The sequence below is a fragment of the Miniopterus natalensis genome, chromosome 1 (genome assembly GCF_054644295.1).
Source record: "Miniopterus natalensis isolate mMinNat1 chromosome 1, mMinNat1.hap1, whole genome shotgun sequence".
Classification (NCBI taxonomy): Eukaryota; Metazoa; Chordata; class Mammalia; order Chiroptera; family Miniopteridae; genus Miniopterus; species Miniopterus natalensis.
The window spans coordinates 28,101,666-28,128,186 of NC_142081.1; the positions used below are offsets into that span (position 1 = coordinate 28,101,666).

General features: G+C 41.0%; 1 protein-coding gene across 1 annotated transcript in view; it reads left to right on the forward strand.

Moving 5' to 3' along the window:
- Positions 1-13,364: 13,364 nt before the first annotated feature.
- ESR2 (estrogen receptor 2) overlaps positions 13,365-26,521 on the forward strand; it is a 59,761-nt gene continuing 46,604 nt past the window's right edge. The window contains exons 1-3 of the mRNA XM_087819977.1: positions 13,365-13,467; positions 22,652-23,105; positions 25,082-25,254. Of these exons, the coding sequence (XP_087676103.1) occupies positions 22,726-23,105; positions 25,082-25,254 (553 nt within the window). The 5' untranslated portion in view covers positions 13,365-13,467; positions 22,652-22,725. The remainder of the gene's footprint in view (positions 13,468-22,651; positions 23,106-25,081; positions 25,255-26,521) is intronic.

Consider the following 26,521-nt stretch of genomic DNA (forward strand, 5'->3'; position numbering starts at 1 on the left):
AACAATGGGTTGGCCTACACCTAGAATTGGCTTATGATTCACAGCACAGTTGTAAGATTTCTTGAGGTCTCCAATATTAATAATCATTGATGGTATCATTGTGCAATAGCCAGTAGAGAATGTAGAAATGAGGGAAAAAGTGTAGGCTCTTATAATGTAAAGCAAAATCATTCTACTACCTGGGAATCAAACAGGAGGTTTTGAAATGTCATGAGGCCCAAATATGAATTTAAGTTAGAGTTTTATAAAGTAATCTAAGTTTTCCTCTTAATGCATTTTAATATAATTTTATTTAGTATCCCTTAACACACTCTAACCCAATAGTGCTCCATAATTATTTTAAAATCAATCCCCAAGTCAGTATCATCTCTCTGTAATTTTAGTATTATTCAGTCTCCGGAGCACAACTGCAAGTTGAAATTATTTTAAATAACTATGAACAAAAACAGGCTTCATTTTGCAGGGAAGGGCATACTAGGTTATTGACAGAGAATGACCAGGAACATGGACGTAGGAGTAAGACAGATTGAATTGTTAAGTATTTTGAATGCACTGTAAATGAGATTTTGAAATCAATATGTCATTTTTGTTGCATCTAATATGGACTTTTAAGGATAGAGGCAAGATGGAAAGATATAATACTGCTTTGTTTAGCCCTGCTAAAGCAAATGGAAGTGTTGTATGTAAAAGTTCCCTGGAATCCCTTGAAAGGGGCAAACTGCAGTTTTATATAATTTTGTCTTTAGAACAGGGTGTTTATAATTGTGTATGAAGTAATTGTATATTTAATACTGTTGCAATACACATGATGTTAATTTTCATCTTTGAACATCATACTGTTTTTTATTGTTGTTGTTTTGGGGTTTCACTGGGTTTCCATAATAGCTATTGGCTGGATGCAGACTTACTGAGGCTACTTTATTATGCTGCATTCAAATTCGGGAATTCTAAGCAGCCCAGAATAAATCTCAAGAAATTGATATCCTAAGTGTAGCAGATACTTTTGGTTTCTTACCCAACATCCATTTACATTTTCTTTGCTGCTGGAATGCCATATTTGTTAGAGTTCCACCCTTTCTTTGTTGTGCTGTGCTCAGAGAGAGATAAATCCTGTACCATCTAGTTGAGGTCATCCTTTCCCTTAGATAGTGATGGTTTAGAGGTATGCGTGTGAACCAGTTTAGTCAAAGAGATATGAGAAATATGCCAGAGGAACTTCTAGGAAAGTTTTCTTTGCTCAAAATAAGATGCAGGGAGAAGATAATTCTCTTTTTTACTGAATATTGTGCTGAATGTGACTCTTGAACTGCTACAGCTGTCTAGAATCAAGGATGAGCTGACCTGAGGACGAAGTGGGTCACACCAGGATGGCAGAGCAGAAGATGGAAAGAACAGATTTGATGATGCTGAGCTTCTGAATTTGCAGTGAAATTTGGACCTGCCCTATACCCAGACTTGTTAAGTGAGATGTTACATTTCCCTCTGTTTAGGCATTTGAGTTATGATTCTCTATTACTTGCACTGAAAAGGTTCTGTTAAAATAATATACCACAGTGACCTTGGCTTATGTAACATCTTCTAATAAGATAACATACTCTTTTATGCAGCAATGGATATCAATTATGGGACTCTCTTTGTGTTCCTTAGGGAATCTAGAAATGCCATATAATTCCACATTCACACTATTGTGGTGATAGAAAGAAGAGTTTGGCAATAAAGCTACCATTTACTGAACACCTACTGAATGTCAAGCACTGTGCCAAATGCTTCAGGTATATTATCTCAGCTAATTCTCACAAAATGCTTAAGTATTACCCTCCCTCCCCCTTTGTTAATAATAAGACAGGTTTAAGGAGTTTAAACCGCTTGCCCAATGCAAAAAACTAGGAAGAGGTAGAAAAGGACTGAACAGAAATCTCTTTATAATTAAACTTGTGTTCCTAACTTGGCTAATTTCCTTTTTTAAAAAAATACGTTTTTATTGATTTCAGAGAAAGGAAGGGAGAGGGAGAGAGAGAGAAACATCAATGATGAGAGAGAATCATCAATCAGATGCCTCCTGCACGCCCCCTACTGGGGACCGAGCCCACAACCCGGGCATGTGCCCTGACTGGGAGTTGAATCATGACTGCCAGGTTCATGGATCAAGACTCAACCACTAAGCCACTCCAGCCGAGCTGATTTCCTTTTATTGAGCACGATGTAGTCCTTTCATTAAGAATAAATGGAGATAAAGTCAAAATTGGTTTATTGTTTTAGAAAATACCCAGGAGAAACAAGTCCATGACAAAGGACTATAGAAAGCAGGCACCTAAGAATGCTGTTGCTGTTGTTTCCAAATGATGTGTGATGGTGAGAAGGAGTGATGATTGTGATGGGAAAAGTTACATGGGGTGGTTGTTAAAGAGCCTGAGCTCTGATGCCTGGGTTGTGTCACCGAGTGCTTTTATAATGCATGGGCCATCAGGTTGGAGAATCAGGAGTACATGGAATCATGCTGTTGTTGCAGGTGAACTTTTTAAGGATAAAATGTGAGAGTTTGGCCTGGCCAGCGTGGCTCAGAGGTTGAGCATTGACCTGTGATCCTTGTGATCCAGGAGATCACAGTTTGATTCCCAGTTGGGGCATATGCCCAAGTTGCGGGCTCGACCCCCAGTCAGGGCATGCAGGAGGCAGCTGATCGATGACTCTCTCATCATTGATGTTTCTGTCTCTCTCTCCCCCTCCCTCTCTCTCTGAAATCAAAATATTTTTTTTAAAAAGTGAGAGTTTGGGGAGAATCATGTGGAGGACTACTAAATTGAGTTTCTCCTCAAGATAAAGCAAAGGTAGATACAGGTGGTGGGGTAAGGAAGAGGTGCATAATTTAACATAATATTCTGGATTTAGATGAAACTGAACCCATCACAGGCCTTATGGCAGCATATTTTTAGGTCCTAGGAGTGATCTAGCCAAGATTTTCATTCAGGATTCTTTCTAAGAGAGAAATAGACTTTCTCAGCCCATAAATTCCATGAAACTGATTAATTCTCTCTTCAGTGTCTTTCAGGGTGTCAATGTCAAGTACCTTAGTTCCATTCAAGTTTCTGTTCGAGGTTCTGAAACAAATATTGAACCATGATACACTGGAAATAGAAATAACATTTCTATAGAAATAACATTTCTTTTTTTTTCCATTGCTTTTTTAGAGAGAGAGTGGAAGGGGGAGAGAGAGAGGGAAGCATCGATGTGAGAGAGACACATTGATTGGTTCCCTCCCGCACGCACCCCAACGGGGACCAAGCCTGCAATCAAGGTATGTGTTCTTGGTCGGAGTCGAACCCGGGAACCTTCCGTCGGCGGGCCAATGCTCTAAACCCTGAGCCAAACTGGCCAGGGTGATACATGTTTCTTAATGTTGCCCATTTCTGTCATCTTTATCTCCACCAAATACAGTGGGAATGGAGGTAGGCTTGCAGATTCTAACAATAGTGTCAAAAGGCCAGAGGATCTGAAACAGATCAGGAAAGAGTTGAAAGTGAAGTAAACTGGTCAAGGAAAGAAGTGGACCACAGCCATTACTGTCTTTCCCAAGAAATCAGATATAGCTTGTTCCCAGAAGAAGGTTAAATTCTGCATTACTGTACATATCAACCTGCAAGGTTCTCAATGCTGGCGGATGCCCGAAGTTCCACCCTTAAAACTTGATCTTAAGATTTCAGCCCTTATCTCTCTTAGTGTGTTGGTACTTCCTGAGGCTAGATTTGATTTGGGGAAGGAAGCAGAGAAGAAAACCACAAAGTATAGGGAGCTGGAATAGAGAAGAGGAGAATTGGGAGGAGATTAGGGAAGATGATATGGAGATGAGGAGAGGTGGGAAGGAGATGAGGGGAGTGGGGATAGAGTTGGGAGAGGAAATAAAGTCCACCAGCCCTTTTTGCTATTTCAACTAAGGCTGATTGGAAGGAAGGGGAATATTTTAGGTTTTGGCAGCGAGAAGGAGCTAGGCTTTCTGTTGGGCAGCTTAGAGGGAACTCCATGTATGCCTATATGTGACAGCATTGGCTTCAGAATTAGACAGATGGGATCAAATCCATCTGACAGTTTTGAGCTATCTGACCTTGGGCAAATTGATTAACTTTCTTGAGTCCCAGTCTTCTCATCTGTAAACTTTAGCAGAATAAAAGGACCTATTTTATAGGATTATTGTGAGGACTAATGAGGTGTCATTAGCTAAGTCTTGGTAGTGAGCCTAGGACATTGTAAGTAAATTCCAATTATTGAATAATTTACTCTCCTTCCTAGACCACGAACAAGTTATCTATGAATAAAGGCTCTGTTAATCATCTTTAATTTAGACTCAACCACACCTAATCCTGTTCTTACCCTGAGGCATTCTTAGCAGGCAAATTACTGAAAAGGGCTCTGACTCTACCTTGCTCTAGTCTGGACCTCCTCAAATCCTCCTCCCACATTGTTGCCAGAATGATACTTTACTCTGAGTGAATCTACTTGTTACTCTCCTGCTAAAGTCTTTGAAAGGCTTGTTGCCTACAGAATTAAATGAAAACTCTTTAGGTTGGCATAGAAGGTCCTCCCTGACCTGGCTGTAATGACCTTTCCTGCTCCCATGCCCTTCCTCTGCCTTTTTGGGGTAGGAGCCTCTTCCTGGTGCTTGCCAGCCGCTAATACACTGTGCATAGTGCTATCCCAGCACTGATCACATTGCTTGGGTGTGCGAGTTTCCTCCTGAGTAATTGAATGCTGAACCTAGCTCATTCATTTCTGACTGATTAATTTTCAATGTTTGTTCATGTTTTTTATTAGGAAATATCTTCACAGTTAAAAATATATAAAAGAAATACAGTGAAAGCTCCCTCCTATCTCTATTTTCCAGATATTCTGTTCCCCTTCTAGGAGGGAACCAAGTAATGTTAATAGTTGTGTGTGTATCTTTCTGGAATTGGGGTGTGTGTGTGTGTGTGTGTGTATTCTTTCTTCCCCCTTTATAAACAAATGGCAGCATATTATTTGTAGCACTTTGTACTGTGGCTTTTCCCCCATAGTATATCTCGGCGGTCTTTCCATCTCCGTATAAAGCGAGTTTTCTCATTTATTTTTGCCATTGCATGGTGTTACTCATATCTTTATACCTTAACATCTGGCACATAATTAAGTAAATGATAAGTACTGAATGAGTGAAATATTAAATGAATGAAAATGAAAGCACACTTTTGTGCTGCTCTTGGAAATGAGCTCAGTAAGATACTACCTATTGTTTCAACATACGTTACACACATCACACATCATACAGAGAAGTTGTACACCGTCTTCCAATTTAACAACAGATGGAAATCTGATTTGTCTTGTTCTTTTTCATCCATTAGAGGGAGACATGAACCTGTTGTGTGGAGCCAACACTCAGATTCTCTAACTAGGAAATCTGAAATAACTCTATAGCAAGTGGTTCTTTATAGAATTTGAGCCCTTAATAACCTAGGACTGGAGGTTTCAGGGATGATGAAGTTAATTGCAGGGGAGAAAGTGCCTGGACTAGGAGTAAGGACGCAGATGAAGTTACTAACAGCAGGACAAATTACTTACCTTTGCTTCATGGCATGATAATAACCCAGCTCTTTAAAAAAAGTCCTGCTTTATATGCAGTGTTTATAGATTCCCTAGAAAAAAAGACAAAAGTGAGCCATGCACCAAAAACCAGAGAACAGTCAGGAAGTGTTTATGTCAATCTATGCCCTGTGTTGCTCTGAAGGAAAGAGACCTGAGCACCCCTGAGCTCCTCTCTGGCCAAGAGAAATCTGTAGTGTCACTACTCACTGTGACCCATTTAAAGCTGTGATTTGTAACTGAATTACAAATTCCTTGGATACTTAATAGGCTCTCCTGAGCCAGTGTGAGCAGGCTCCTGCACACTGCTGAGCTTTGTTGGGCCTTAGTTACCTTTCCTCTAAAATGGAATGATGGAATGATATAAATCACCCATTATGTAGATTCCATTATATAGTGGACACATAAGCACTTAGGACACTTTATTTATTTACTATTATTAGTTTTTAAAATCTTCACCCAAGGATAAGTTTTTGTTTTTTAATGATTTTTTTAAAAGAGAGAGAAACATCGATCAGTTGCCACCCCTATGCGCCCCGACCGAGGACCGAACTCACAACCCTGGTATATGCCTGACCAGGAATCAAACCTGCAACCTTTTGGTGTACAGGAAAACACTCTAACCAACTGAGCCACCTGGCCAGGGAAACACTTTGAACAATTTAAAGCAATGTTTCCCAGACTTCCCTGATCATAAAAGCACCCACTGTCATATGGAAAATGTATATTTTTAGGACCTGCCCCAGAGTTCTTGGCTCAGAGCCTGCTGGGGAGGAGGGGCCTTGGAATCTGTAGTTTAAACAGTGACCCAGGTGACTTTTATGACCCAGGAATGTGGAGAAACACTGCTCTAAATTAGTCTTAAAATTGGGCCATGTGCCAGTGGGTGGGTCTTTCTCTGACTCACTTCCCAGGTGGGCCTGCCTGAGGACATGTATATAGAGTTCTAGAATTAACTCCAGGCAGGGCATCTAATTTCCCTACTACCTCCTCCACCCTCAGAGGAAACCCCAAACATTTAAAATAGGAAACCTGCTCCTTGCCCTCTCCTAGGCCAAGTCCTCCCTACATCTGTGAAGACTTTTGTTCCAAGGACTTCTGGGTTGTTTTAAAGCTACCATTTATTGAGAATTTACCAGGTGTCAGGCATGTTACAACTCATCCTTTTCATTCTCACAATCATATAAATTAGATTTTTCTGTTCTTTCCATTCTATAGAGGAAAATCAAAGAGGCCAGGAAAGTGTTCAAGGGTGTACAGTTGGTGAGTAGTTGGGTTAAAAATCCAACCTGGGCCCCACTGACTCCAAGCCTGGGTTCCATTCTCCTGTGGGTGCTTCTGGCCTCCCTACACTGGTGCACTCCTGTTCTCTGTCCTATCCGTAGAAGTTCCGTGCCCTGAATGCAGCTTTCAGAGGCTGGAGTGGAAGCATGAGGGATTCCAAGGGAAGGATGCAAAGCTGACCTGGGCATCTGTAGAATTCAGAGGAGACCCCAGGGGACATCAGCACCGTCCTGTCTGAAATGCAGTCAGCTCAGGTAAGGAGCTCTGGGGGTTAATGTAAATCTTTAAGAAAACCCAAACAGATAGGCAAGCGATTTTTCTTCCTCTAAATGTCCACAAACCTCCCCATCTCCACCATTCATTTCCCACTTATCATTTGTAACAGGTATTGTGGATAATTTCTTTTTAAAATTTTTTATTCATTGATTTTGAGAGAGAGAAAGAGAGAGAGACCTTTGTTGTTCCACTTATTTAGGCATTCATTGGTTGCTTCTTGTATGTGCCCTGACAGGAGCTTGAACCTGCAACCTTTGTAGATCATTTCTTAGGCATATGTCTTCTTTCCTCAACTATAGTATAAAGCCTTAGTGAGATCAGCAGCTCAGAGACAATGGGCCTTCGGGTGAAACAGATCTGGCTTGAACCTTTTGCCACTTACTAGTTGTGTGTTGTTGGGCAAGTTAGTTATGAGAACATAAATAGTATCTACCTTGTGAGATTGTTTTGAGGATTAAATAAAGCTGTGCAGAGGAAGGATTTACAAGCAATTGCTGAATGAACGGTGGTCATCTCCTCCACCTAGTCATCATCTGAGAGCAAACACCTTCCTATTCTCTTGTCTCAGGTAGGGACTTAAAGCATTATTATTTTTCAGCCTTAAGGGGGCATTCTTACAAAGAGATAAATGCATGAGGGCAAGAAATGTTCCCAAAGAAGAGTGTTTTATGAAAGAACAAATGTAATGTCATGTGAGAATAATTTTAAGGTGAAAAAAACTAAAGAGTTGTCAATAATTCTCTCCCTTGAATGGTATTTTAGATCAAGATAGGGTGAGAAGGGCAGAGGGACGGATGGAGGTCAGGCTGACACAAACGTACAGATATTAGCAGTAACAATATGGCAGACTTTTAGAGACACCAGTGCTACCTAGGAACATGGGAAATGAATCTCTTTCAGGAGGCAGATGACCTGACCTGCATTCATATAAGTGTAAATCTGAAGAACTCACTTAAGTTTTCTTAATTGTAAAATGGGAATAAAATCATCACAGAGTTGATGTGGAAATGAATCATGATATGGCCATGTGACTGCTTTGTTAACTGTAAAAGCTAATGTCATCCTAGGGTGGCAATTCTCTTAATAAGGAACCATGGAGAGATTAGTGAGCAAAACTGCCTGGACAGATAGAGAAAAAAAAGTAGAGATGTAAAAAGAAGAGAAAAAAAGGGAGAATGCAAGGATCCTAGTACATTAGACAACATTGGCAATCCCTCAGAAGCTGTCTGAACTACTTGCAGTTCATTTTCTGACTGTAATTCTCAATAAAGGAGGGGATTGAATAATGGAGAATACCATTCCTTTCTCTGGTTAGCCCATTAGATCAACTAATAACATAAGTGAAAGTGCTTTCTCTCTGCACAGAAGATGGGGCCTGTATTTTTATAAGAACCATCAATGCAATGTGTGTTACTAGTGTGTTAGTTGATATGGGTCTAAAGAACAATATGAGACTTTCTAGTAACTTTTTATGATATGAAGGAAGAACCTGAAAATGTTAAATACATTTACAAGAAATAGAAAAAACTAGTCAATTTTTTTGAATTCTAAATCCTATGGAATCAGACAATATTAGAATCTGTGGCCTCTTAAGCCATGTCTTTCTATTTGCTATTTCCTTTTTTACCTCATTTCTGGGACTATTACACTGTCTGATCTGTTGTTAATATTATATTATTCTGTGCCAGAAGAGGTAAGGAAGTTACAGTTTCAGAATTGCATTTGAGTCATTTGTGAAATTGCATGTTACGATTTGCCACCATTTCTAACAGTTCTTTAACATTTTCTTTCTCAACTGAGTGTTCACATTTATGCCAATGACCTCTAGGAGCTAGTTTCTTTTCTAGCTTAAGAGAGAATTGCTTCAGTTAGAGTTGGGTAAAGCCAACTGAGGACAGGAACATATATTCTTCATGTTTGGTTTAAAATGGGTAGAAAATTAGAAACTCAAGGTGTGCAAGAGATTTTTGTGGAATTTCAGTACCATCAAGGAGCATTAGGCAGGACTAAATGTTTACCTGTATGTTTGCAAATGTCAAAGACCAAGGACTGAGACAAATGAGGGTGACTTATAAGGAGTTGGCTGCATATTCTGGCTGCCAGGTGGTTCATTTCAGCTGCAGGTCAGAGTAACCTTGTCTTGTGGTCTGGGCACCCAGGTATCAGGTTAGGTCTATCTTGTTGCTTATGCCCTCGGTCACCTTACTAAGGGCTCCTGTCAAACACATGTCAGTAAAGAATAAAGTTATGTAAATATGCACACAGGTTTTCATGGTTAGACAAGAATTTTGCAAACTTTCGTTCAGCAATATCTGGGCCCTTCAGGACAAACATGCTCAGTTTACACAACAAATAACAAAAGCATCACAGTGTAACAGTGGAGAAAGCAAGAACTGTCTTGGAACTTTCACTCTGCCACATGCACAAGGGTGGCCTTACAAAAGAAATGTCATCACTGTGAGCCTCAGTTTCCCCATCTATGAAGCAGGGACAGCTATATAGGGAAGTTATGAGGATTAAATGAAATAAAAGTGAACCAACCTGTGCAAGCCCCCCTACTGTGGTGCCTGGGCCGTAAAGATGCATAAATATCAGGTCCATTTTTTATTTCCACAAAACACACAATCCTAAAGAACTCTACCCAAATTCAACTTTCAAATATCAAATTCTATTTTATAAACCCTGATTTATGAGCAGCTGAGATAACTGACATATCACATTAGTAATTTCACCTTTCTCATTTATCGCCACCAAATAAAGGTGTTATTGCAGGTTCAACAAGTCTTTCCCTTTGCTTTTATTAATTTTATAAATTTAGGGTTTCATCTCTCAGATTTGCTTAAAACAGACCAGTTTATAGCCACATAATATGAAGACTGGGGCAGGTAAGAGCATTCCAGGACCTAGATCTTCTCAGTGGTCCTGAGGCTCAGAAGAGGGGGTGTCAGCCCAAAGCCATTCTACAGCACTACACCCTTCTAGCCATTTGTTGCACGGTGGTTGTTTTTAATCCTCACCCAAGAATATGTTTTTTTGATTTCTTTTTTCTTTTTTTTGAGAGAGAGAGAAACATCAACATCGATCTGTTGTCTCTTGTATGCGCTCTGACTGGGGATTGAACCTGAAACCTAGGTATGTGCCCCGACCAGAAATCGAACAGGCAACCTTCAATAGAGCCACCTGGCCAGGGCTCTGCAGGGTTTTGTTTTGCCTCTTGGTGTGTAGTTCCTTTGCTACAGGAAATCCCTCCCCTTTCCCTTTGATCTTTCTAAGGTCAAGCCTTTAGTAGGTATTTGTTGAATGCCTGGGTTGTACTAGGTGGGTGCTCTGAGCACTTTGTTGCCATGGAGGATGCTAGAGATACAAGATATGCACTATGCAATCACCGTGCAGGCAGTGCTCACAGGTAGGATGAGCACTGTGGTGCGGGCAGTGTGCACATTCCACTGGGCTACCACGATCTTTACTCAGGCTCTCAACTTCGGGATGGGTAAGACTTCACTAGAGACAGAAGGGTGAGATGAGATGATGAGGAAACTACATCCTGATGGAGAGAGGCTTTCCTTCCTCCTACAGCAAAACATACCTGTCTCACACCGAAGTCCTTTGCTTTCCCAGGTGACATTTAGCTCATCCTGCAGACTCTCATTAGTGTAATCATAAATGCTATAAATTAATATCCATCATATATAACATGATTGAATTTAACAATCCAATGATTTAACCCCAAAGGATGACTGAATGGTAAGGACTTCAGTCCTTGTCGTAGGGTACTTTGGAGAGAGGCAGGCCTTTTGATGTCATACCGTGTGGGTACTTCCTCAGGCAGGTCATGGGTGAGGTGGAAGTGAGATGAGGACCTTGCTGAGCAGAGACACATTCTCGACACTAGATTTCAGGGTACTTTTTGGTCTAGCCATTGGTATTGTCTCAAGAATTCCTTCTTAGTTTTGGTCGTGGCACATTCAGTCAATTATTCTATCCCTAAGGTACCCTTATTTTTCTCGATCCGAAGGGTGAGTCAGAAGGAAATGTGCTCACTCCCATTCATTCTTTTTGCTTAATGTTTCCTACAATGAGGTTTCCTTGTATAACAAACAACTTCTGTGGATGTTTAAGGGTCTTTAAAAGAAAATATGCTGTAGCCATGAGTGGAACACCTTCTGCAGTAAACATCACAGCAAACATGGAGCTTGAGCAGAAGCTTTTCTCACAGGTAGCAGGAGGCTTTGAGGCAGGGTTTGTCTGCAGGAAGTATAGTGTCCTGACATTCAAATCAACATTTCTAATTGATTGAAGTCATGGTATGGAAGAAAACAGAGTCTTGGGCTCTGGCTTGGTTTCAAATCCTTCTTGGCCACTGACTGGCCATTTTCTCAGCTGTAAAATGGGCATAGTTAATAATATATTAATTACACAATATATTTATACACAATAGGCTTGTGTATAAAGTGAGATATGTAGAAGGTGGAGCATGGCTAACTACCAATGAGGGGTAGTTGTCTACCAAAGCATTGTTGCTGCTGGGTTCCTTTCTTACTATGTGTGGCTGATATAAGCTCTGTGAGCCTCAGTTTCCTGATCTGAAAAGTGGGGTCACTATTACCTAGTTCACAGAGCTGGTATGAGGATTAAATGAGAAGATATGTAAGCACTTAGCACACTCTTTGGCATGATATAGATACTTGATAGATGTCAGTTTCCTTCACCCTCATGTCATCTTTGTCTGCTTGTTGGCTCATGACTGAAATTCATTCACACTAATTTCCATTCCAGGTGTATCTTACTAACAGATAAGTACTACCAAATGGAACTAATCTTTTACACAATTAAGATTTTTCTCCTTAATGTGGAAAGAAGGAAGGAGCATATGGGTACTGGGTGCCTGGAGACGCCCCCAGGAGCGGGAACGGGAAGCTGAGACTGTGAGGGCAAGTGTCTTGTCCTCTGCATTCGTCACAGGTGGCTCTGGTCAGCTTACACTCCTTCCCGTCCAAACTAACTTCTCTGCCTCAAGGGTCAGGAAACTGCCCGACAACTTGAGAGCGCTGGAGCCCAGGAGGCCTGGCTCTAATGAAAATCGCAGTGGGGTGGAGTAGAGATTTTTGACAGCCTTGTTTATAAAGTAGGTGGCTCCCCATGTTTGGGGCCTGTCCCCACCACCTGCGGACCTCACTCGGAGAAACCGAGAGCACACTAGAGACGGCGACAATCGGAAGCAGCGGATGTCTACAGGCCGTCAACGGCTGCCCTGAAGCCAGCTGCTTCTTAACAACTATAGAATAGTCCCAGTCTACTCGCTGAGGGCTACTGCCTAGTAGGTAGGCGAGTCTGGGAACCCCGCGGAGTGAGGGGAACTGGGGCCGCCACCAGAGGACGCTGGCCTGCGAAGTGAACTTGAAGGCGCCGGGAGCAGAGAGGCGCCGCCACGGAGCAGGCACAGATCTTCCCCGGGTGCTTCCTTACAGTAGGGGGCGAAGGGGTTCCTGGACTTCTCTCAGAGGTGAAAGGCTTCCCCGTCAGACCCTGAGAGCTGAGAACCCGCCCCCCGACCGTCGCCGTGCGGCTCTGCCTGTCCAGGGGCGCGGCTGCTCCTGGCGCTGGGCCTGGGCACCCCCCCAGGTCTAACCACTCGGTTCTTGGAGTCAGACTTCCGCACCCAGCCCCTCTCAGGCCACGGGGTCTGGGTCTAGATCCTCAAGGTGTGGTCCCCAGGCCAGTAGCCTCAGTTTCGGCGTCGCTGGACTGGTTAGAAATGCGCGCTCCCGGGCCCCGCCTCAGACCTGAATGCGAGCCGGGGCGAGGGGCGCTCCCGGGGCGTCGCTGCCCCGCGGGGGCTCTGAGGCGCTCGGACAGCCTCTTCCCTGGGGCTTCCCGCTTCGCCCAGGTGAGTGCATCGCGAGGTACGCAGTCCGGGTCCCCCGAGACCTGTGGGCCGCCCGCTCGGCGGTCACGTGGGCTCTTGGAGTCTCCCCTCCCTCCCCCCCCCCGCCCCCCAGCTCTCCCGGGTCTTTAAAAGGAGAAAGAGGCTCTTCGTTAAGTCATTTGTGATCTTTGCAGCAGTGTCTCCAGCTCCTGGACCTTTTGACACCCCCCCCCCCCAGGGCTCCTGCTGCGAGGACCGCCCATGGAAACTTGCTGGGCAGAGAGGAGGCGGCGGGAGAGCGGCCCCCGGGCTGTGACTGGCATCCCGAGTTGCGGGTAAGGGCGGGCGCTCTCCGCAGCCGGTGGCCAGGCCAGGTGCGGGGAATAGAGCTGCGGCCCGGAGGAGCACTTTTCCGCGTTTCAGAGACTGCTGGGCAGGTAAGGTAAGTGCCCCTTCGCTGAAGATGTGATTTAATTGTCTGATTTTCTGTTTGAAACCCTGCAGTGGGCAACCAGTGATACTGAGAATAAAAGACAGCCCCCTCCCCCAATCCAAATGTCTTGAAAACTGGAAACAGAAATTTCATGCTCTGACTAAATATTTTCACCCCAGACACCGGCAAGTTAACTTAATTGATTAGCTTGTGCCTGTAAGCTCCGGGTTGACTGTGCTAATAAATACGTCTTTTTTTTTTTTAAAAGAAAACACTCATTTAGATTTTCTGCATGGATTCCCGACAGTGGTGAAATACTGACGGTGGGAAAGTTGAGCAAGGCTCTTCAAGCTGGAGTTCCGTGGGCCTGGGAAGCTGTGCCTGTGTCAGGCAGGCGACCAGGGTTTTACAATGTATTAGCTGGCACTCCTTTTGTCTTATGGGACAGGTTGCCTTCTGGGCTGGCTGACTGAGATTAAGTTCTGGGCTGTTTTATTTGCTGAGGGGGATACCAACTGTTGTTTCTTAATCCTGTGCGTTACTATGTGTGCCTAATTCACACTGGAATTATAAAATTAAGTCAAGGGAATATTAACTTTGTGGAAAACAGAACTTTGGATTTGAGTGGGTTTCTACTTAGGAAAATAAGTTTGACTCAATTTTACCAACCTTTGGAACAAGGATTTTGTCTTATTTTGTTAGATTTCTGGTATTTACATGGGCATTCCATTAGGAATTTTCACTTTTGTTACAAGTTTCTGAACTCACTGGCTATTTTCCTTTGTGTGTGGGGAAGGATGGTGGTTGTTTAAAAAGTGAACATGTGAAAAGAAAGGTTTGTGCTGAGAGCATTGTATAGAAAGTAAGTGTACTGTGACTATGAAAAGAACATTACACACATTCTTTGACTCCTGGTTGTTTTTTTTTCCTCCCCCTGCAGAAAATCAGAATGTTTCTGCATACATTCTAAAAGAGGGAAAATGTAAGGATCTGTTCATCAATACGTGTGAAAGCATAGACCTTACGATTCCATTTTATGTTAAAGCATTTTTTCAGTTGAATTACTGAAAAGTCTTATTTTAAAAGCAGCCAGTTTTCCTGTAACACTTAAGATACATATAAGTCTCTGCAACCAATTAAAAACATTCAGGACACATTTCATAGTGGTTTTGAGGAACATCAGTGAATCTAATTACCTTTTACATTTCTCAAAATTTATTTACAATATGGAAAAGCTAAAATTTAGTAGTAAATTTAACCCGTAAAATATAATTAGCATTTAGTAGATACTGATATGTGTCCATTTTTAATAAGACTGCAATTTTCTATAAATGTGTATCCAACGGGTGATGATTCAGAATACATATTGTGATAATTTTAGTTCATGTTCTAAGTCATTTTATATGTCTATAAATATGTACTGAAATAATTATATAAAATACTGAAGGCTGAATCTGAATTATTTACTGGTAACTTTTTGATAATTACATCTAGAAGCCTTGAGGAACCTGTATGTACTTGAATGTTAGGCTTTGTAATTCAGTGCGTAGCACATTGTTTTAAGCATAATAGCATTTTTTAAAAGGCAGGCTTATTGCAATGTAATTTACATACAGTAAAATCTGGTCTCTTTAGCTATCCCATTCTATGAATTCCGACAGTTGCATGCAGTCATATAATCACATACATCATCAACACATAGAACAGTTCCATCACCCCACCCCCCAAAAGTCACCTTTGAGCCTTTGTAACCAACCCTCTCCACGGGCCCCCAACCCCTGGAACTCACTGATCTGTTTGCTGCTTTTATAGTTTTGCTCTTCAATATGTTTTCTCTTAGAAGTAACTGTCTTCCCTATTCTCATAAGAAAATCTCAGTTCCCCCATTTTTTTGGGGGTGGGGGTGAGTCAGTTTGTGGTATTTTGTTTTCATCCTGTGTAAGTTGAGGCAAAGACAAACCTATTTTGTAAAGGGGAAACTAGAGACTTGGACTAAGCATTAACTTCATATTAGGCTAATAGGCTGAATTCTTAGCAAGTTTGGATTCCATTTTGGTTAAAGTCTTTGGTTATGGTGTGTATCATTAGTTATCCCAAACTAAAATGCAAGGCCATTTAACATTTATTTGTTATTTATATAATATTAATAGAATGTATTGTTTGTTCCTTTATAATCTTGGCATCTAAGAAATACTTTTATTATATTTGAGATTAAGAAAGTTACCTGAAATTACATATTATCGAATAGTGAGGAGCAAAAGAGTGATTGAAAATTACAATTTGTAGACATTTAAAAAAAAAATAGAGTGATTGTGACTGCTTAAGTTAAAGTACTCTCCTTAATAGGAGCTAAGATCTGTGCCCAATTTATTTGTATATGTCAGGGTTTCTTTAATTTGTGTTCATGCTTTGAAATCTAGATTTTCCTGCAGGATATAGACGCAAAATCTTTTGCAGACTAATATTTTTTACTGTTTAATACGTTATTCAGTTCCGTAAACAGGAGCCTGTTATTGCTAGTCACTCCCAGTAAAGATTTGTCAGATGATGTCTTTTTCGTTTTTCCTTCATGCTATGAAAAACAAGAGCCTGTATGTTAAACATGCGACTTACCTTTGAGAGGACTACAGTGGCAGTAACGAGGATATGCAGGGAGGCAAGTGTATGAGGCACCCGCAGACTGGATAGTTGGCATTCCTAATTGGAACTGTTACAGCTCTTGATAATTAAGAGCCTTTAATAGGGAATCTGTGTGTGTGCATACTTGAGAATGGACAGGAGAGTGAGGGTCACCTGGAAAGACAGATTGCTGGACTTGTCTGTGTTTTCTGAAAGCAGGACTGCAATCTTTTTTGGTAAATGTTTTGTGTTCTGTCAAACTCAGGACTGGGAGGGGAGTTGAGTGTATTTAGTTTAACTTATGCGTTGGTTATGTCCTCCTGAATCTCTTCATCCACAGCTCTTTCCCATCCTGCTTCGAATGAATATTTCAGTATGGTTTAGTTTTCTAAGAGTGGCGCATTGTCTCTGACTCTGGGCATCAGGAAGACTTGCTGATGCCAGAAGACTGATGAGCTCTTTCTACTGCCTGAGTGTGTCATAACCCTGAGCCTGAGGATCTGCCCTCTTCCTCTATTCCAGCCCTCAAATTCCATTTCCCATGGGCTCACTCAGCTCCAGTGGGCTACTAGGGGAATTAGGTTTTTCTCATTTTGGAAGATACATGTTCTTAAGAATTGCATGCAAATCAGTTATTAACAATCAGTTCTATGGTGATTTTGGAGTGTTTTTCTTTCTTTTTTTAATCCTCACCTGAGGATATTTTTTCCATTGCTTTTCAGAGAGAGTGAAAAGGAGGGAGGGAGGGAGGGAGGGAGGGAGGGAGGGAGGGAGGGAGGGAGGGAGGGAGGGAGGGAGAGACAGACAGACACACACACGTGGATGTGAGAGAAACACATCTATTGGTTGCCTCTTGCATGCCCCCCACCTGAGCCTGCAACCGAGGTATGTGCCCTTGGCCAGAATCGAACCGGGACCCTTCAGTCCGAGGGCCGATGCTCTAACCACTGAGCAAAACTGGCTAGGGCTGTTCTTTCTTTTTTACTAATTAATATTAAATTGATTGAGAGCATTAATATTTTGCTTTGGAAAAGATACATTTAAGGCCAATGATTTGCAAACACACACATCAAGGTTGACACATATCAAGGATGCTTGACACTTAGGAAATATTTCGTATCTTTTTCATAAAACTCCTTCTAGTATCTGCTTTGTGAGTGTGAATTTATGACTTCTGTGAGGCACACAGACGTGGGGTGTTTGAACTGAATGTTTGGGCTGCTTCGATGGAGAGGCTTGAGAATACAGCATAAGGAGATCGTGGCATTTTGTGTTCCACACAGCACTGACAAGCTACCAACAGCCTAGTTTTTTGGACCGGTGATGATGGATTGTAAAGTAGAAGTTAAGAAAGAAAAATAAGAGGCAAAAATCTTTTTTTAAAAAAAAATATCTTTACTGATTTCAGAGAGAGAGGAAAGAAGAGGGAGAGAGATAGAAACATCAATGATGAGAGAGTCCTTGACTGAGCCCACAACTTGGGCATGTGCCCTGACCAGGAATTGAACCCCAATCGCCTGGATGCTAGGTCGTTCGATGCTCAGCCGCTGAGCCACACCTAGCTGGGCAGGAGGCAAAAATCTTCAGGGTGGCCATACAGGAGTTTAAATTTAAATTGTCTAGAAATTCTGCCCAACACTCAGGCCTATTCAGTGGCATGCCAATAGACTGACTTCATCCTCTTGGATAGGTAATAATACCTTACAGAATGCAATCACACATCATTTCATTTCCAAGCACTGTGAAAAGGTACAGCCCCTATTAGTCCCCATTTCTGCTGAAGAAGACATGGAAATGGAAGCTCAGGGAGTTTAAATGATTTGTCTAAGATCACCTGGCTTTCAGGCAGAGCTGGGCCTGGGACTCCATGTATTGCTCTGTCCACTGAGCCAGACTACATGTAAAAACAGGCGTGGTGGTGACTGCTTCTTTATTCTTTAACTAGATTTGATAGGTACTTTGATGAAATCAGTCTAGTCTTTCTGAAGTGTCTTTCTGCCATTTCTAAGTTCTGCCTTTTTCTTCTCCAAGGAATCACTGTCAGTATTTGGAATTTTTAAAAAAATTCACTTTAAAAGCTATAATGTATTTCCCAGCCAGTATGATAGAACACTATGTATAATCCCATGTGTACAAAAAGATATGACCTGAGAGGGCTCAACACAGGGGTGTGTGTGTAGAGGCAGTGGGAGAGAGAAGTCTGGACAGAAGACAGGGCTGTTCGTCACAAAGGATATGGGCCAACTATTTTTGGCTGTGATGACTAATTTAAGAAAATTGACATGCAAAGAAATGATTAATTCTTAGAATCAGGATGTTCGGGTACATGTTCCTTTGTTGCTCAGGTGAAATTCCATGCCCACCCGGCCCAACAATGAAACTGTTTAGAGACTATTTTTCCCTGTTGCACCGGATATTGTAGTCACTGAGGCAGTGCTTGGGTGTTCGAACAAGTGAGTGGGGAAAATCCTGTCCTATAATGTTGAAGAAATTTAATTTTTTGGAAATTCTGTTCTTCAGTTTATATCCGTTTTAGAGTAGGAGTACTCAAATGACCAGGCAGGCTTTTAAAAAATTCACTTTCACTTTTATAGACCTTCAGTGGAGAAGACTTCCCCTTTTCTACCTGTTCTCCTGTCTCCCAGGTCTACTACAGTGATTTAAGTGCAACACCCTTTGTTGAGTCTTTGCTTAAGAAGAAAAGCCTTTTTCATTGGCTACCAAGTTCCTAATTATCTAAGATTCCACTAATTAGTTGTCACGTGAATATGGATACATCTAAAAGATATCCAGCCAAAAAACAACATATTGTCTTTTAATCACTGTCCAGCAACCAGTTCTCTCACATTACTTACAATGGTACAGGGATGTGTAGAAATTCTAGAGAGGTTGATTGGAGTATATATGTGAAATCCAACTTTTCTAAGCAATGTCACCGTGGCACCTGATTGCTTGGATGAATCTAACCATTTGCCATTTGGTGGTGTGTGTCTGACAGGTCGTTTCAGCACTTCTGGGCTGAGAAGGAACATTTCACTTATAGGTGAAAATGAGTGACGAGATTGATTGTCTGCTTCTGAGAGAAATGTCATATTCATTTTAAATTGTATGATCACTTTCCAATTAGAAAATTGGAAGTGTTATTTCAAGTTTGTGAATTTCCATGCTACTATTTACCACTTTGTGTCGGTAGAAGCGTTATGTTTTTAAGAGGTCTAATGAAAAGACAGAAGTTGTTTTCTGACAGTTTAGTGTGTTGGTTTTGCTGAAATACTTATGCTAAGATGCTAATTACATTTCTTTTGGGCAATGTAAAGTTGAGACAACATGAAATTCAGTAATACCTTCATTGACCAAAATGTTCAGAGAATGTTTTTTTGTTTAATCTGTTTAATTGATTTTTTTCATTAATTGAGTATTAATTCTTTTTAATCCTCACCCAAGGATATGTTTTTGATTTTAGACAGAGAGAGAGAGAGAGACAGAGAGAGAGACAGAGAGACAGAGAGAGAGACAGAGAGAGAGACAGAGAGAGAGACAGAGAGAGAGACAGAGAGAGAGACAGAGAGAGAGACAGAGAGAGAGAACAGAGAGAGAGAGACAGAGAGAGACACAGAGAGAGAGAAACATTGATGTGAGAGAGAAAACTCGATCAGTTGCCTCCTTCCTATACACATCCCAATTAGGGATCGGACCAGCAACCTTTTGGTGTACAGGACGATGCTCCAATCACCTGAGCCACTGGCCATAGTTAATGGAGAATTAATTTGAAGTCTCTTGTTGAAATTGTTATTCTAAAATTCACTGCTTCATAACTTCCTGAATATAATTTAGTTTTCATCTGATGTTTGACAGTATTGAATTTATCCTTATATAAGTTTACCTTGAGTAGTACTCTGTATAAGGAAGTTAGTATACACAACACGGTGACCACACTAACTTTTGGATATACTTTTTATTTATTTAATTGGATATACCAGACTATTTTCTTACACTTTTTGAAAAGCTTAATTAAAAATTTAAGTATTACCTCCAGGTTACATTTTATTATGCAGAGATACAATTTGTTACATATGTTACCTTAAGTATTTTGTTTTCAGTTGATAATATATATGGTTTAAGTTGTGTTAATGTACTTTAAATGTCTTTTGATTAATATTTGGCTGCATAAGATATACTCAGATCACATAGCAAAAACAATGCACTAAAATGAAGTTTCTAAGGTACAATACTGAAAATGTAAGTACAGTGAGCAGGTGTATGTGTAGGAGGATTGAAATGAGAAGTTTTTGCAGGACAGATTGAGGAATAAATGCCTCCTAACAGAACTGTCAGTCCTGGATCTGCCATCTAAAAGGTTACCACTGGCCTAATTACCAACTCCTGTGGTCTCTCCTATGTCAACCATTTATTCTAACCTAGGTCATTTCCATGGATCTGTAAATGATTTCAAGCATCTCAGTTTAAAACCCTTCATTGATAAACAAAATGTAGTGCATAAATACAGTGGAATTCGGCCTTAAAAAGGAAGGAAACTCTGACACATGCAACAACATGGATGAACTTTGAGGACATTATGTTAAATGAAATAAGCCAGTCACAAAAAGACAAATACTGTATTATTCTGTTTATATAAGGAACCGAGTAGTCAAATCCAGAGAGACAGAAAGTAAAATGGTGGTTGCCAGGGGCCGGGGGAGGGAGGAACAGGGGAGCTGTTGTTTAAAAGGTGTAGAATTTTAATTTTACAAGATGAAAAGAGTTCTAGAGATTGGTTTCATAACAGTATGAATGTACTTAACACTACTGAATTGTACATTTAGAAATGGTTAAGATGGTAAATTTTATGTTATGTGTTGTTTTTTTTTATCACAATTTAAAAAAAAAATGGAAATGGCTAGTTTTGACAGTAGTTAGATTTATTCTGCATATTTTCTATTAGGAATCAGGGATTGGGAATCTAATTAATTGAAACATGAAATTATGTACTCATAATTAACAGTGCACCTAGATTTAAAAAAAAAACAAAAAACATCCTCCATCCTATATTCTCCAGCTACCATTCTCTTTCCTGTCCCTTGTAGTCAATTAATGTTGATTAGAAGTGCCAGTGCCTTTTGTATTAGTTCATTGTCATTTTACCTGGCCCATCCTGCCTCCTATACCTGGCAGAGTGGCTCCCTGAAGGCAGGGTGCATGTCTTGGGACTCCTTTAAATCCCCTGTGTCAGCACAGTACCAAGTCTGCTGAAAAATGCTCCTATCTTTGATTAATACCCTTGACTTGGTGAAATCTTATATTTTAAACACTTCTTCATTTTTTCCTTATAACAAATAATTATTGAGTTGTGGTGGAAGGTGAATAAAATACAGTGGATGCCTTCAAGGAGTTTAAAATCTAATTGTAACCCCACCCCACCTCTGCCAGTTTCCAAGAAGGATTGGATAGAGTTGTAATCTGATAAAAGGGTTAAATTTGTATGTTAGTAACTACAGAGGTGTTAAGGGTGAAAAAGCTGCTAAGGCATATGCAGTGCTCGCCACTTCACGAGGGACTCGCATGTTCCTTATAGACATAGCAGTTTTCCTGTAGGAAAGCAGCAGATTAGGGTGGAAAGATGGGATGAGACAACACAGGGAAAGGCTTTGAATGTTAGAAGGTCGTGATTTACTGCAGAGGCTGGTGGGAAGCAGGGGGCTGATCAGAGCTGGATTTGGAGAATGTTAATCTGGTTTCTCTGTGGAACTGGAGAAGGAGCTAGCTGAGGACAAGTAGTAAGGAGCCTATTGCAGATGCAGGGATAAGAAATGGGAGCTTGCTCAGATGGTGGCAAAGGGCAGCATGGGAAGAGGCACTGTGGGGAAAAATACCAATGTGCCTTGGTGGTTAAAAGTAATTGTAATGGGCTTTGTCATTAACACAAATAAGAAATAAGGAGTGGGCCAGAAATCACAGCATCCCCTTCCCCCTGCAGCGTCCCTGTGGCGCGCCCCACTGAGAAAGTTTAGCATCAGGTCATTTTAAATACTACGGGAACCTGATTGTTTATTATAGAGCATACATTGAAGGGTGCCTTAGAGGCTCAGTAAATTAATAACTGACACAGTTACATTGATCTGTAGATTCCTTGTTCTTTAATATTGGCTACTCATAATGTATTTGAATATCTGTTAACGCTGGCCCTGCTCATTGATCTGCTCTTTCAGGGTTTTCCTGGTTACTCTCAATTATTTTTCCATAACAACTTTCTCTAGTTTCAGGTTAAAAAGAAAACAGTCATTTTTAATATAAGCTTATATATTTTAATTTTAAAAAGCATTTTATAACAAATCTCATGGTAAAAATACTCTCGTGGTTAACAACAACGACAAAGGCAATAAAGAAGTGAGTGAAGTAGAAAATAAGAGTTTCATGCCTCACATTCCCATCCCTCTGAGGTTAATATTTTCATGTATGTATTTCTAAGCTCATACCAATGGATGTGTGTTTAATAAAAATGCTTAAACATTTTTAATAGTTATGCCTGTATCTCTAACTAACTTAGAAATGCCTTTTGTTACTCTTTACAGCCATTCTACTTGCCCATGAGACTGAGACCATTATAATTTCCCTTTGTGGCTCTTCTCAAAAGGAGTTTTCTCAGATGTTACCTATTCAAGATATGGATATCAAAAACTCACCATCTAGCCTTAACTCTCCTGCCTCCTACAACTGCAGTCAGTCCATCCTTCCGCTGGAGCACGGCACCATATATATACCTTCCTCCTATGTGGAGAACCGCCATGAATACTCAGCCATGACATTCTATAGCCCTGCTGTGATGAATTACAGTATTCCTAGCAGTGTCAATAACTCGGAAGGTGGACCTGGTCGACAGACCACAAGCCCAAACGTGTTATGGCCAACTCCTGGACACCTCTCTCCTTTAGCCATCCATTGCCAGTCTTCAGTTCTATATGCAGAACCTCAAAAGAGTCCTTGGTGTGAAGCAAGATCACTAGAACACACCTTACCTGTAAACAGGTAAATCTAGTCTTTATTGTAGTTCATGGGCATTATTCAGATCAGTCTATGATTTAGTGAGAAGAAAGATAAGCATTATACAAGGTTTTTATTACATTGATTACTTAGAGCACCTAAAACATGATATTTTAGAATATCTATTCTGATATTCGAGTTATTAAAAGGTGAGCTTGTAGATTTGCGTTGTGGGGAAAACTATCATGACTATTGTCTTTAGACGATAAGATTGAACGGAAATCACTTTTCTTTAGATGAAGTGATTTGGGTTTGAAAAAGAAATTTTTACTTTTTATTTGGATCCTTCTTATAAGTGAAATCACAATTTAGCGTTTATGACAAATTGTGTCCAGGATAAAAGTAACTGTTGGTAGAATTACAACTTAAATGAAATATTAGACATGTGAAGCTTGAAAAGACAGACAAAAATTGGTACAATTTTTTTTAACAATGAACTAAAATAATATTTTACAAAGATTGATGGGAAACTATTTAAAGGTAGACTTTAGTTGAAAATTCTAGAAGTTAAAAAGAATGTACTCTTTAAATGAAAGGTAATGGTAGTTATTTCCATTTAATTTGTAATATTTCTAATGATAACTATGGCTGTGGAGGGAATTGGGCGGTATAGGGAGAAGCATGAGGGAGAGAGAAACTTCTAAAACAATCAAAGTCTAAGTTATAGCAATATTGAAACTTGAAATGCATTCCCTTCAAATTCTGTTATAAAACTTTGAGAAAGTCATATCACACAGTGTTTTAATTTTTCTTTTTAAAAAACATTTCGCTTGTTGGCAAAGTAAAAGAATTTAAAAATTGTTGATAGCTGTTTAAAAGTAACACTTTCATTCATTCTTTAATGGAAGAAATGTTTTGTTTCTGAGCATGAGTTCTAATCAGAGGTCTGCTAATATTTGAGTAATTTAAACCATAGCATAATTACCTTCATTTAAAAATCAATCATACCTCTATTTCCCTTCCAAAAGAAACATACTCTAGCAAAATTAGGAACTAGCTAGGTGTGTTTTTGGTGCCTGCCAGCGCTCCTGTGGAGGACTTTCCCTTCCTTCACGAAAGTCCTTGCCCCGCCACCCAGCAATGAGTGCCTGCTTCCTTCAGAGCCTTCTCTAAGGATAGACGTGTGTTCACGCTCTCCCCTGCTTTTCTCTTTCCTTTTCTCTCTCCCCTTTTCCTCTCCCCTTCCCTTCCTCTCCCCTTTTCCTCTCCCCTCCCCCTCCCTTCCCCTTCCCCTTCCCCTCCCCCTCCCCCTCCCCTCCCCTCCCCTCCCCTCCCCTCCCCTCCCCTCCCCTCCCCTCCCCTCCCCTCCCCTCCCCTCCCCTCCCCTTTCCCCCTCTCTAAACCAGAGTATAGTATTCACCTTAATAATATAACTTAAAGTCCATTTGTTAGTCCTCTTAAAGCTATTTTTATTCTAGGCCGTTATCTTCAATTGCAGAATGAAAGATTGTTGTCCCCACATTTAAATGGGAACTCTGAAGGGCTATTTAGTGACACTGTTAGGAATGGCTGATACTTGAAAAAAGTTAGGTGAGTTTAGGACCCTCCATGGAGGGTTGGTGAACTCTAGTAACTATGGAAGGCCTCGGCACACCCTGCTTGTGCTTCAGAACTATGGGTTAGACTTAAATCCGGTCGCTTATCACACTTAGAGACGTGCATCCCAATGGCTACAACTGACCATCCATAGTTACGAGTGCTCATCAGCACTGCATGGATGGGCATAAATTGGCCTCACCACTTTCAAACATCAGTCATTTCCAGCAATGAGTATGACTCCTCATAGATCTGATACCAGTAACAAAGGTTTTGCTTGATCATATTTCCTGGAATATATTCATCATGAACCCTGGAGGGCAAAGAGATAAATGAGGCAGTGCTCATGCTGGTGTTTTTTTTTTCCTAGAAAGTCCCTCTTTTCCCTTGATGCTTTTTACAATGAATGTTTTCTTTGCCTCCAGAGAGACACTGAAAAGAAAGGTTAGTGGAAGCAGTTGTGCCAGCCCTGTTACTAGTCCAAGTTCAAAGAAGGATGCCCATGTCTGTGCTGTTTGCAGCGACTATGCGTCAGGATATCACTATGGAGTCTGGTCCTGTGAAGGATGTAAAGCCTTTTTTAAAAGAAGTATTCAAGGTATAAGAGTGTTGTTAGATATTTCTTTAGTTTTCCACTTTGCTTTCAAATAGTTTTGCAGATGACCTGGCAAAATTTCACCACTGGCTGCTTTGGTACACAAAGTACTTGATGAGTATTTGGGTGTATTTGGGGGTGGGGTGTATGGTGGGGTGGATTGTTTCAAGTGTATCTTTATAAGTTGTGGATCTCCACCCCAGAGCCCTAGAAGTAAAATGGGTCTTGCCCTACAATTACCCATCACCATCTTCTTGGGAGAAGATGTCTAGTTACAACCCTTGACAAGATAAAGCTTGGAAAAAATGTGCATTCATTAGGAATTGCAGATTGTTTCTTCCTTACGTTTTGACTTATGGGTTTTTTTTGTTTTTTGTTTGTTTGTTAATCTTCACCTGAGGATATTTTTTCCATTGCTTTTTCAGAGAGAGTGGAAGAGGGAGGAGGAGGGAGGGAAAGAGAGAGAGACAGACAGACAAACACCCATGTGAGAGTCACATCAACTGGTTGCCTCCTACACTCACCCCGACTGGGAGCTGGGAGCGAACCCGAAACCCAGGTACATGTCCTTGACTGGGGAATCGAACCCGTGACCCTTCAGTGCACAGGCCAACACTCTAACCACTGAACCACACCAGCCAGGGCTGCCTTATGTTTAATATCTGGCATGTGTAACAGTCATGATGGTGGGCTGGCTCCTGACCTTATGGAAATGATCAGAAATCAGGAATTCAACTCCAGTGGACTTTGAGAATTGATCTAGAGGCATGTCTTGCCCCAGACTAGTGGAGCCTCTGTTCACAATCCTCTTGTTTTCTGGTCTGGGTTTAGACTATTTCCTTACCCTTCTCCAAATTCCTGCTGGGCTGAGTTGTTGTTTTTTAATCAGTTTCAAATTGTGCACACCTGATTTCAAGGCCAATCAGTCCATTTCCTCCCTTGTCCTTGCCATGCCCAGATTTGGTGAAGCCACTTTCTTTTTTGTTGCTGTTGAATTAAATTTATTGGAGTGACATTGGTTAATGCATTGTATGTTTCAAGTGTACAGTTCTATGATAGATCATCTGTGTATTGTGTTGTGTGCTCATCACCCAAAGCCTAGTCTCCTTCCATCACCATGTATTCGGCCCCCTTTACCCCCTTGTCCTCCCACCACCCCTCTTCCCCTCTGGTAACCAGCATACTGTTGTCTGTGTTTATGAGTTTGTTTGTTTTTCACCTGTTGCTGTGGGAAAGAGCAAAGGAATGTTACATTCTGAATGTGCAAAAG